The sequence below is a fragment of the Xiphias gladius genome, chromosome 16 (assembly GCF_016859285.1).
Source record: "Xiphias gladius isolate SHS-SW01 ecotype Sanya breed wild chromosome 16, ASM1685928v1, whole genome shotgun sequence".
Taxonomy (NCBI): domain Eukaryota; kingdom Metazoa; phylum Chordata; class Actinopteri; order Istiophoriformes; family Xiphiidae; genus Xiphias; species Xiphias gladius.
The window spans coordinates 13,798,458-13,811,674 of record NC_053415.1 but is presented as its reverse complement, the minus strand read 5'-3'; the positions used below and the strand labels follow the sequence as shown (position 1 = coordinate 13,811,674).

At 39.1% G+C, this 13,217-nt stretch overlaps 1 protein-coding gene across 3 annotated transcripts in view; it reads left to right on the top strand.

Annotated features, from left to right (window-relative positions):
- The first annotated feature begins 221 nt into the window (after positions 1-221).
- LOC120801786 (potassium voltage-gated channel subfamily H member 7-like) overlaps positions 222-13,217 on the top strand; it is a 36,548-nt gene continuing 23,552 nt past the window's right edge. For all 3 annotated transcript variants that reach the window (XM_040149022.1, XM_040149021.1, XM_040149023.1), the window contains exons 1-3: positions 222-590; positions 1,025-1,255; positions 11,246-11,401. In XM_040149022.1, the coding sequence (XP_040004956.1) occupies positions 515-590; positions 1,025-1,255; positions 11,246-11,401 (463 nt within the window). In that variant the 5' untranslated portion in view covers positions 222-514. The remainder of the gene's footprint in view (positions 591-1,024; positions 1,256-11,245; positions 11,402-13,217) is intronic.

Below are 13,217 nucleotides of genomic sequence, written 5' to 3'. Positions count from 1 at the left end.
TCGCTCTCCACCTAAAGTGCACCGTCGGTACTGGGAAAATGAACCATTTTTTCACACGGGGCAGCACGTCGCAGGGCATAAAATTCCAAATAAGAGCATATTCCGATAATGCTCAGTCTCGGTGCACAAGGCTGGGAGGGAACTAAGCCCCCTGGGAGCGACGTCACTCCCCTTGGCATATCAACCACTGTCCGCTGTATGCGCCCAACACACCACGACAGAGGACGTCGGGACCGCATCCATCCGCGACGCGAAATGCTCTGCGAACCGAATCCAACTCGAGCAATCCTCCCCGATTCCGTGCGTTTCGGCGAGGAGGCATTTACATGCTCGGGCGCGCAAGCGGGCTAAAGAACTCGTCGGCCGAAGTAAGGCGGTCATTTGAAGTGGAAAGTGCTCGCGTCGAGTATGGTCTGTGCTCAAGAAAACATCGCACAGAGCCAACAGCTGTAACTTCGGGATTTACTTGTACAGGCGCTCTTACTGGAGATCGTGGGATATTTTGTGTGTAAACATGCCTGTAAGAAGAGGTCACGTTGCGCCACAAAACACATTCCTTGGAATTATAATTCGGAAATTCGAGGGTCAAAGTAAGTAGGTTTTTGATGTACAATTCCTGCTAGCAGATTAGGGAATGCTATAAAGTGAATGTTTTTACGAATTAACAGCGAGACCAAAACAAATGAGTGGATGAATTTAAGTTTATCGTGTAATGGAATCGTTTTTCTCCCATTTAAAAAAAAACATTTTAGGATGACTTTCTTTCATAAGAACACAAACGAGATGCGTTGAATTGTTGAGTTTTTCATATGGGGTTTGTTCAACAAAATCCTCCGTAGGCTGTTTATTCTAATATACAGTATCAGTGAAAATGTTTAAGAAGTGACCTTAGTACCTTAGTACAAGTGACCTTGTGAACTTAGTATATTTGACTGCTGATTGGTTTCATCCATGAGCTGACACCATGGAGGTCAGGTATACCACAGCAGGCAGTACACGGTGCACGCTTTCTCTTTTCTTGCAGACCGGAAATTTGTGATAGCCAATGCCAGGGTGGAGAACTGTGCGATCATATACTGCAACGATGGCTTCTGTGAGATGACGGGCTTCTCAAGACCAGACATCATGCAGAAGCCGTGCACCTGTGACTTCCTCCACGGTGAACTCACCGACAAAGAGGCCATCCGCCAGGTGTCCCAGGCTCTGCTGGGGTCCGAGGAGCGCAAGGTGGAGATAACCTACTACCGTAAGGATGGTGAGTCAGTGACCTGGCACAGCTGTGTGGCTGACACGGACTGCCCGTAAGCCAAGAGGGGTTTGTTGTGACGTGTTGCTCCTGAGAGAGCACCCACCGCAGCTCCTCACTATGTCCATTTGGTGATGTGGCCTGTCAGTCTGATACCAACCAGCCAGTCAGTTACAAGTACACATTACCCCCGATAGAGAAAAACAATAAGGGCAGCCAGCACTAACATACCTGTTTGTTTACTTTCTATTTGAAAGTAAACAAATAATTTTGAGCAACTCTCACGCATACATCAGGAGAGTCATGAATAGAGATTTCAAGAGTCTTCCATGGCGAATAAGAAATATTGTCATGACAACAAACAGCACATTGCTGCATATGATATCCAGGTGATACACTATAAACATTGTATGTTTGATCTGCTTTCCCACTCCTGCTTTCCTATTTAGTGCTATGCTACTGTGAGAAAATGGTACCAATAGTGGTAATGTGAGCAGTACAAAGGTCTCACTGTCAGTGTGTCAGATACAACGGTATATAGCTCCATATTAGAACACTGTGAAACGTAGAGGTTGAAATAAAGGACGCATCTTTTTGGCGCCTGCCTTGATTCACAGCATTATGTGGAAAAAGAAAAAAAAAAAAAAACTATGGCTGCCAAGATTATGGTGTACAGCTCTTCTTAGTTTTGGGCTGGATGAAACAGTGGGTGCTAGATCAGGTACATGATGCACAGTTTTTGTGCTTTGATGGACAGATTGAGAGACAGTGGTTGAGACAGAGCTGACCCGCTGCCTTGTAAAGTTTATTATGCTTTTTTGACTTTACGATTAATACATCAGCTTTACACCTTTCAAATATCATAAACTCACTGTGTAATTGAAGAACCAAGGTGTATTTAGCCATGTTGTGGTTTGCTGCAAAGGTGTCCAGTAGCTTTAGTAGTCAGTGGATCAATCCACTAATCTGTAAAATTGCTGTACATATGATAGGGTACAGCTTTGCCAGATTTGCAAAAAAAAAAAAAAAAAACTCTCCCTTTAATGCTAAACTGGTGTTTGTCAGGCATTTTTGGCCAGTTTTAGTCCTGGTATGAATGGTGCACTGCAGAGACAGCAATCCTGAGTCAGAGAGAATTAATACGATGTTACCGCTCAGTGGCATAAATCCCTGGATTGACCACCTCCTGCCCTGCTCTCACATGAGCTTTTTATGGTCAGCGTGACATAGCTGTACAGAGTCAATCCAAAGGTACTCCTCTTGTAGAGCAGCACAACAAGAACATGCTTTTCCCCTTTTATTTTGCACCAGTGTTTGCACCAAGAGAGGCCAACATTTTTTGTATTTGTATTTTGTATTGTTGCTTTTCTTATTCTTTATTCTGGGATAACTTCGAAAAGCATTTACAAACAGCAGTACTGTATGTAAACAGTCTAAGCCAGAAAAAAAAGAGAAGTAATATTTTATTTAATCATAAAGAGCCAGGATTTTAATTTTTAATTGTGAGTTTGATTAGATTCCAGGCCATGGATGCATGTTTAATCCACTATCAGTAGCTATCAGCCCAGCCTTTTTTCTTTTTTCTTTTTTTCTGTTAATAATAAAGAAACCAAGAGCCAGATGCTACACTGCTAAAATAGATTCTTTCAGAAACCTAGAGAACCATTACAGAAAACACTCTAGGGTCTGTTTGTGAGAGCACGAACAGCTTGGTTTTTGACAAGCAGGATTTTAAAGCAACCTAATTTAGTTTCCCGTCCTCCAATCTTACATGTATGTGCTGTACTCCATCTAAACATCACGTGCCTCAAATGTTTAAAGCGTGGTGAATGGGAGCTACAGAGACCTTACAACATATTCGTTGCTCCCTGCCTCTCCACAATCCTCCTTCGTGTGCATCATGGCTTCAAGACACAACTCTTAATACTCCTCAGAGGAATTTATAGTGAGCGTGTGTGCTCATGAATAAAGATGTCAGGGCTGACAGTGCAGTGACTGAGAATGAGCAGCTTACAGTGTAAATGCATTAAACTGGTATGGAGGACACAATCCACACGCTCCCACTGCTATAGAGAAATGAAAGATTTATGGCATCCTTGAGAGCGATGGCCCTATTGATTCACTCTACAAATTCAAGCTGATGGGTGGAAAGTGGATATATTCCATGTCTCCTCTCCTAACTCTATTTCAAGTTATCAGTCCTCATGCAAATCAGTTAATCCTTTGTATTAAAGCCCTCCATTTTCCATGCACCTACTGTACGTCAGAAATCACATAGGCATGTTAAAAAAGAACATGAAATACATCAGCAGTAGCTCAGATAGGCGACCGGTTTTCCCGCTCTCATTTTCTCTCTGTTTTTCACACAGGAGATGAAGTCACTCAGTCAGTCAGTATTGGTTGAACTGTGAATTACGAATTATGACTTAGGTGACAAGGTTTTGAGGAAGGACATAGTGTTGTTTTGTTTTTCCTGAACCATCCTTAACTACAGTGTGAAATCTTTAAAAGTAAGGTTAGGATTTGAGGTAGCTGTGTAACGTCAAGGGGGAGCAAAGCTTTTACTCTTTTCACTGAAATCGCAAAAAGATAAGCTGCTATAATGCTCATGCTCAGATATTAAAAGTAGTGGAACAATGGGGGCCATGAGAGCACTGCAAAGGCACAAGGGCATACTCTCTTAATTTTTGTGCTCCCCTCTATGTGAACAACCGAGAGGGGTTGTGTGAAGAGATACCACACACGCATTCTTCCTCCAACGATGATACATAATCAATGAGATAAATGCTTTCCCTCGATGGCTTTGTCAAGCTATCCTATTCCACAGGGTGTAATAATACTTTGTACCTGAATGAGTCTTAACAAAAGGAAGCTGACACCGTGCAGCAGAGAGAAGTTAAATGGATAATAGCTACATAACAGTGGCAGCTTAGCTAACCGTGCTGAATGATCTGGGACATGTGGTATGCGTGGGTGCAGGGTTTCACAGGTGACTCCCCACCGAGGGGACTGAAGGGCCATGTACCCCTGCTGAGGGTTTACTGGCTCAGAGTGCACAAGGTGTGCTGCAGGACACTCGGAAGACAAGCATCCAGAAGAGCACATCCATTTTTCAGCCCTCTTTGGTGTCTCGCAGTATAAGGTGGAACACATACAGAGTTTTCCTGATCGGGTGTCTTTATGCCTCTGCATAATGTCTGTCTGTCCGTCCATCCCACTCTCGTCACCATATCTCAGGAACGCCTGGAGGGAATTGCTTCAAATTTGGCACAAACGTTCACTTGGACTCAGGGATGAACTGATCAGAATTTGGTGGTCAAAGGTCAAATGCCAAGGGCACTGTGATTTCACAAAACTATAACTCAAGAATTCATATGCTAATTATGACAAAATTTCACACAAATGTCTAAAAGGATAAAATGATGAAGCGATGACATTTTACATCGAAAAGGTCAAAGATCAACTTCACTTTGACATCACAATGTTCTGCAAATACACTCAATACCTTTTTATTAAATTCCTTCAGTGTCTTCACTACATATATTATATGAGTTTAGACAGACATGGATCTAAACTGCAATTAGACTGGTTGGCAGAGGCATACGGCCACGGGGCAGTAATTCTAGTTCGTTAGAGAAAAATCACGTTGTCCAAGTAAATGTAACAAATGGAAGACATCACAGTGGTGCTTTCCATCTTTGTAGTATGTTAACATGCTATACTTTGAGCTCATTTCAAAGAGAGGACATTCATATCAGCTTCATTATTGCAAAATTTGCATATTTATTTAGATCATGGATAGTTTGCTGCCATTGCTGCCCATTAATAGTATGTGAAACAAGTTTACTGGTAGTGAGGAGGAACAGATGAAGCTTCCAACACTATAACAATGCAGGTCTCACTTTGCATTAGATAGGAATGTTCATCCATGGGCTATTTTCATCTCATGGGATGCTTGTACTAGAGATGGTAATCTAATATTCCTCTCCATACCAGCTGTGTTTTTTTTTTCCCCTAATCAGTTACTGTATGCTAACTTCTTTTTTTTTTTTTTTTTTTTTGCCATCCATTGCCTTTAATCTGCCAGCATTTGTGCTAAATTATGGATTGGAATAAAAGATCATGCAGCAAAATATCATGATTATTAATTGATAAATGTAAACACAAATGAAATGTAGTTTGAGCCTGAGCTGCTAGTTATCCCTGATTGCTCTGGAGACACTGATTGAAGATGAAATTAGGCCAGGCTGTGTAGCTTACAGCAGTCTTTACTGAGGCGAGATATTGCTACAAGACCCAAGGACTCTAAACAAAGGGTTAGCTTGCATGGCCTCTCCCTACATGCCCTAGTCCCGATTGGCTATGCCCCAGTAACGTTGCGAATTGGCTTAAGCAGAATAGCCCTAAACGAGAAGCATGTCAGATTTCATTATACAAGATTTACTACCAGGCAGTAGTCTGCAGCTGTACTGTTTAAAAGCTGCAGTTGTGCATAGTACATCGGTAGGAAAATACAAAAACAAAAATCAGAGCTCAACAATATTACTCGTGTTTCTCCCTAGAGCAGATCAGCTTATACAGATTAATAGGAAGCCTCAATACATCCAAATTGGAAAAGTGAGGTTCGCATAAGAAAAAAATTCTCTCTGTGAAATAAGATTAAAAGATGCATAGCAGTACTCACTCTACTATAAAACATATAATCACAAAAAGAACACAAGAAGACATCATAGATTTCACCACAACTCCGTTTGACTTGTGAGTCCTCATTGTAATAGTGTCCAAAGGGTCCCTTGATTAAGCAGCAATGTTTTAATAATTGATGATGGAAATAGAATCTGCAGTAATGAAATTTCCATCGTGAAAAGGGAGCTAGTCTTAATACACTGTCCATTCATTCAAGAAGGTGTAAATAACATTTTTTGGCTAACAGGGAAACACTCTATGTCTAGGTCAGGGAATGAATGAATGAACAACCGCTCTTTCTCTGGTCCAAACAGATTTACTGTCAAGCAACTTCACTGTTTCCAGCAGCAATGGACACGTTTGGACATAATAATGTTGTGCTGGGTTGGGTGTTGGAGAAGAATAGGAGGGCTGGATTGCCTAAAACTCAAACGGTCAACAGTCCTCAGAAGCAACGCATACATACTGTACACTATAGCTCGAGTAATAATGTTTGCAAGGGACAGATTTTAATCATCTCAAATGTAAAGATAAAGGAGATAAGAGTCCAAAGAGCTTGCTAGTGGGTACAGTGGTAAAGAGAGAGTTTAGCAGTTAGCACTGCATTTTAAGAAAACACTTGAAAATGGGCAAAACACAAGAAAATGAAACAAAAATCAACGTTTCTGAAACACATCTGTCACATTATAGAGAATAAAGTGCCGCAAAAAATGTAAACATAAGCCCAATGAGAGACACGTTTCACAAAAAAAATACATGATGCAGCATTAAAAAAAATGGAGCATACGCAGAAAAAACACTGTAAGTTGATCAGAACGCAAAATAGTTACAACACAAAAGTGACAGTAAGATTGTGATTGCAGATTCTGTTACTACTGGAGTTATTAGCTACACCTACAGTATACATAGCGTTTGCCTTTTACTGATTCTTAGCATGTTTATTAGTGGCCCCCCGGAAACTCCTATTGTGTTATAGCTCAGTTCTGTATTGTTCATGTATACCAGTTACAGCATCTGTTATATCTTCTTTTTGTGTGTTTTCTAAATTTGCTATGCGTTTCTGTATGCTGTGTACGTTTTGTCAAATTGGTGTATGTGCTTCTTAATTTGCCATAAGAGTACCCATTTGTCATATTGTTAGGGCTGTTACAATTGATTTCATTGCAGTGTTTAAAATATGTTTAAAATACATTGTCAGATATATTTTTTAATTTCCTTGTGTTATTTTTTTTGTTTGTTTGTTTTTTCTAAGTTGCAGAGCATTGAGGTGAGCCTCCATAAAACCCGGATATGCTTAATACAAACTACTTTGTACAAAGTGTTGTCTGATCACATCTAAAGGGAAAAGTATTTGCTTTGCTTTGTGAACTTACAGGCACTTCATTGAAGGATACTGAGGTCTTAAAATGGGATGCATTCAGCCAGACCTTGTAATAACAACACTAACTGCGACACTAAAAGAACTTAAAATGACAGCAAAGAGCAAAAAGCCAAAGCCAATCATACATATTCTCAACATATCTTCTACATCTTCCCGTCGGTCTTCATGACATGGCCATGGTAAGGAAGGGAAGATATGAAAGCAAATAAAAAGGAGGGGATAAGAATGTAAACACTTCCTTTATGGACTGCAGGGATTCTAAAAAGTAAAAGAAATTAGCTTAAAATGCACTGGCAGAGAAAAAATAAAAATTGTTTCAGAAAATGAAACAGGCAGCGATGATAAAACAGTAAGTGTATTCCCTGATGAGGTTTTAAATCTTCAATACACTTTTTTTCAATGTGTATAAAGCTTTTTTTACAATTGGAATATCAGGATGCAAACTTTGATTTTGTACTATTTTTATACTATAAATACATTATATTTAGAATATAATTTATATTTATAATATATTTATTTTTTTCAGGAAGAACAGTATTTCCCCAAAGCTTTTCTCATTCTGTAACTCTGTGCACCAAATGTAGTACACATAAGTATCAGAACAGCTTGAAAATAGGTCAAATTGCAAATCCAATATTATTTCCCAATATATCTGAAAAAGGCCATAGCTTCTCATAAAACTGTCTGACAGTTTTGTTCATAATGACACTTCAGCTGAGACGTCATGTCTGCCAAAGCAATTTGTCACTCAGCAGGAGTAGCAACACAGATCCAGAAAATGGGATCTTTCCCGAATGCAGTTTTTAGTCACATATTCTGCAGCTTGAGTTTTACTTGAAAAACGTTTGGTTTTGATTGTACTTTGTTAGGTAATGACATTAGGCTCTCTTTACAAACCTTGGGATCTAAATCTTCTTAAATAAACGTCAGTTAGTTAATTTACATAAGGTACATGGAATCCTATGAATCTCAATCAGTACAACTAAATATAGACCAAACTTAATTAGAATATTCAAAAATGGAGACAAGTGAAGCTTTGAGTTTCACACAATTTTCCCAACCAGAATACCTTCAGTAAACTACTTGGCCTGGTCAAACAGGGGATGAATAACACAGTTGTTCCCAATCAATAGCCAGTTTTCTTCATGTCATGAGTAGCTCTGCTGATCACATGGTTTACTGCCACTGCCTTTAGGTGGAAGAAAGAAGAATTCTCCTTGTGTTATTCACAGAAAAGTTCCCTTTGTTTAGCAGGATAAGAGCACTGCAGGCAACTATGTCAGGTTTTTAAAATAATAAATAATACTGTGATTAGAACCTACCAAGATCAAATTTAGAACCATGCAGTCTCTAGCATTTACCATAGCCGTTATACAGAAGCTTTCCTGTCATCCATTGAGGTAGAGGTGACATTCAGCAGGAGACCAGATGCGAAGGACCGCCCGTGGCTTAGCCTTTAAGCATCACTATTGTTTCCCCATCTGGTAAGGTAAACTCCAGCCCAGAAATATTTCTGCTGAACTTACCATCTTGACTGCACACAGAGCGAAGTTCTGTGTAATGTAACCTAGATGTCTGTTGTTACGAATATAAATATTCATTTGGCTGATGGGTGAATTAGAGCTTTTAACTCCAGCATTTTTACAAAATTTGTTAACATTTTGCATTTCTTTGTAAATCGACATTCATTACCTCAGTGTTGGCCGCCAATGCAGTAACATCACGTTTGTTTTAGGTAGCGATAAGACACAGGATGCTTGTGTTTTCTCTAATATTTGTAAAGAGAAATATACTTAAGAGAATGAATACTGTATGTTTACATGAAAGGATGTAAACTGTAGTAGGGAAACCCTAATGCTCTCAAGAAAAAAAAATGTTTAATTTATGTGATCATTGCTGCATTCTGTGAACTGAACTAATTCATATTTAATTCACGGGTTATTGCTCTATTCAGAAAATGTTAGAAAACACCTGACAGCAAGCAACATTTAGATCAAATGTACCTTTCTTTATATCTTACACACCTACAACAAGATTTATTGTACACTTTGGTTGGATTATTCCAACTACAGACATTTGTTGCACGTTATTCATGTCTTCTCTCTATGAGAACAGAGGCCAAAATGTCCCAAAATCAATATTCATGAGTCTAACTTTGGAGGGGAAAGTTTGAGGCTTTAACAGAAACCATTTTAATTTATACAGGATTTATCAGATGATTAAAATTTCGATCGTGAAAAACTCTCTAACTCACTTACTTTTACCTTCACTCTGAAAAATGAGCATACTGTTTAATCAAACAGATCAAAGTCAAATGTTCCCATTTGTAGAAAGGACTATGTGGAATTAGGTGAAAGATTTCTGGGAAATGTGGAAAGTGCTTTTTATGAAAAGGGGATTTTCTGGGGAAGGACTCACAGTTCCCCTGCTCTCTAAGCACCGCTCTCCTTCTTTACAACATATAACCAGGCACCCCATGACACAAGAGAAGATGGGCTTGTAGTCCACAGCCGCTGGTATTACTATCCACATATAAAGTGTTTCCTTTTTCATTCTCATCAAATCAGACAACTCTGTTGAAACACTGAAATCTGCCTGTATTCTCAAATTGCGAATCATACATTTTTTTAATGCTCTCCATTGCGTTAAAATCGCATTATCAAATTGTCAGTGGTGACTATGCAGCATTACTTCTGGGAGTTTTGATGCAGAAATCCTTCCAACAGAACTCTGGCATGTTGAGGCAGACCAAGCTTGTTATATTTAGTCAGACAGCAAGTCTACTGCTAATGAATGCTGCTGGCAGGGTGTCTGTGAGCCCTGAGGAGATTACAGTGAACACTGGTAATATGCGTCCTCTGAGTAGGAGCAACACAACAAGCCAGACAGAAAGACAGACAGACCTACATAGAGTGACAGAGGGACCGTTTTAGTATTAGACATTTTGATTTTAAAGGCCAGATGACAAATACCATTACTTTCATTATCCTCTCTAAAAAGATTCACTTAGACTTTTTAAATATGTGTAAAGCAGTTTGTGATTACGCGCTGAAAATTGGAGTAATTTCAAAGATAACAGAAAAAACTCTTAAGATAGCTTTCTCCCGTGCCAGAGATGGTCGCTGTGATATCGCATGTCACCTTAGCTGTACAGTAGCTATTGTGTTGTTGTTTAGAGTCCAGTGGGTAGAGAATTTCATTGCCCACAGGCATCAATAGATTTGCTAACACAGCTATAACCAGGTGGTAATGGTGATATTCTGGGCTCAAGACTAAGTTTAGATGATTGGTTTCTGCTCCACTGCCTCACACGATGCTCAGTTCTGGTGATTATTCCTGCGAGCTCATCGCAGTCCTCTAAAATTGGCAGTAATCTTTCCTGCCTGTTTGATCTATTCTTTTAAACCATGCTGTCAACACTATACTGCGTCCCCCCGCATCATATTTGTCCAAATTCTGCAAGTTTAGTCATTTTTTCACGCTATGTGTTAATCATTAAAATAGACATGGTATATGTATATGGGCACGAATAGGCATGCAGCACACAGGAACACATAAGCACACACATAAACTTTGTTTACCCCTGGGCCTACTTCTTTTATCTATTTCATTTGTTCTGACAAGCAGGCATTGACCTTTAAATTAGATCAACTTCTCCTTTTTCCCGGCATTCATGTGAAACCAGATGGAAATGTGGCATTTTTGGACTTCTGTTTAATTAACAAATTTAAAAAATGACTCGTCTGATTGTGATAGTACTACTTGAAAATATTTCTCAAGCATAATGTTTTTTTTAACTATTGTTTTAGTTTGAATACAGTAAAGATATCTCGGGACATACTAACCCTTTAAGAGATGGCAGATAGAGAGAAGAGAGAGAGGAATAATGTATGATTCCGTTTTTTGACACTGACACTTTGTTTCTCTTTCAGGGACTGACTTTCAGTGTAACATTCATATAATCCCAGTGAAGAATGAGGAGGGCGTGGTGATGATGTTTATCTTAAATTTCGATTACGTTCTGGATGAGGGAAGTGACGGCTCAACAGAGAAGATAAGTCCCACATCCCCTACAAAGTCAGATCAGAGTGAGTATTTGATGTAACGTTCTCTCCTTACTACGATATAGTATAGTACCTAAAAAACCACTGCTATAGAGTACATAAATGGGATTTTGTTCTGTCTACACACAAGTGTTTTCTGAGTAAAAGTTGCTTTGGCTCCATACTTCCAAATGCACTGCTATATTCCCAACTTCACTACTTGTACATAGGACCACTGTACTCAGCAAATGTGCAATGTCCTGAAGTGCAACACCTCAGCTGCTTTTTTATTGTATCATATTGTTTTATATCTTATTGTTTTATGGGTTACAGCAAATATGTACATTTTAGATTTTATATATATATTTTGTATCTTAAATTAGTTTAGTTTGAACTCTATCTATCTATCTGTCCATCTGTCCATCTATCTATCTTTTATTATTTTTATTTACTTTTCACATTAAATCTGTGCACGTTTAGTGAGATGGCACCATTCCTAAATCAATTCACTCCTTTAAGAAAGGGCAGTTGTGAAAATGGATGGCTCTAACTGAGATCATTCATAGAAATAGCCCTCTACATCGGTTAAACACTAATTAAGAGCTAGAGCAATTGATTCAGTTCTCTGTCAAGCTCAGTGTAACTTCCACACATGTTGCCAGTTTCTATTATTCTCAAAATTGGAGCATTATTTAGTTTGCCCGTAAAATACAGTTTACACATACGACAATAAAATACATTGTGTGCATGCAGGGAGGGAATTGTCTGCTTACATAACCTTTTCTGTTGAAAATGTTGAATTCTTTATATCTGTTTCATGTCTTTTGGGAGAACAGCATATTCTGCACTTTTTATTTGGATGTGTGTCATAAGGTGTAAATGTCAGTGAGACTTTCCTGTTCCTCCCTGATTGGAGGCACTCAGCATCTCTTCTCTGACTGGGGCTCAGCTTCACTCAGCATGAATTCCTCCAAGGCACTGACATTCGGCTTGTGCTGTACTGCGTGTATTTAAGGGTGTGCATGTGTGCGTATGCATGTCCGCGCGCATGCGTGTGTGTTTGTTATGTGTGTGGGAGTGTCTGTGTCTGTTGCTAACATTGCTAATCAGACTTGATTGCTTGTGACCATGCTTCAGCAAGGGGACCTGTGGGTAGATGGGTAGATAAACATATGATGTGACTTTAGATTAGAAAAAAGTCTTGACTACATGCACACATCACACTTAAAGTATGACCTTACTCTGTCTTTGTCTTTGAGCAACCCTTAAGAGCAGGGCATTGAAGTGTAATTTTATGCTATACTTGGTTTGACTTAAATGGGATTTTAAAGACTGATGATGATAATCTTGTATTTAAGCTGCATGCTATCAAACTATATTATTATTGTCTTTCAAATTGACTGTTTTCACGCCATATATTCAGTATTTCATCAGATGTGCATGAACAACATGTGTTTAAGAGCATTTAGACCATACCAGATACTAAAAATTGGCACCCTTATGTACAATGCAATTCTTTTCAGGTTATTAGGCCTTAACAATAGAAACACGGAAACATGGCATTAGCAGAGGAAGAACTTTGACATGTCACTGATTTTTTTAAAAAGAAACCCTTTTTTTTAGCATTTGGCCTGAAATGATCAGCGAGAACATTTCCACATACCCTGGTCCTAGATTTTATTTTAGCAGCCTCTGAAAAGTGAATTTGTTTTTGGACATCTGGGGTCTAATTATGACACGGTGTTGACAGTAGGCTACAAGCCAGCAGGTGTCAACTAGCGCAATATTGAACCTGTAAGCGAGTAAAATCCCCCTTTCCCTGAGATGCCACCTAGAGCACACCATTCAGCAACTTTAGCTT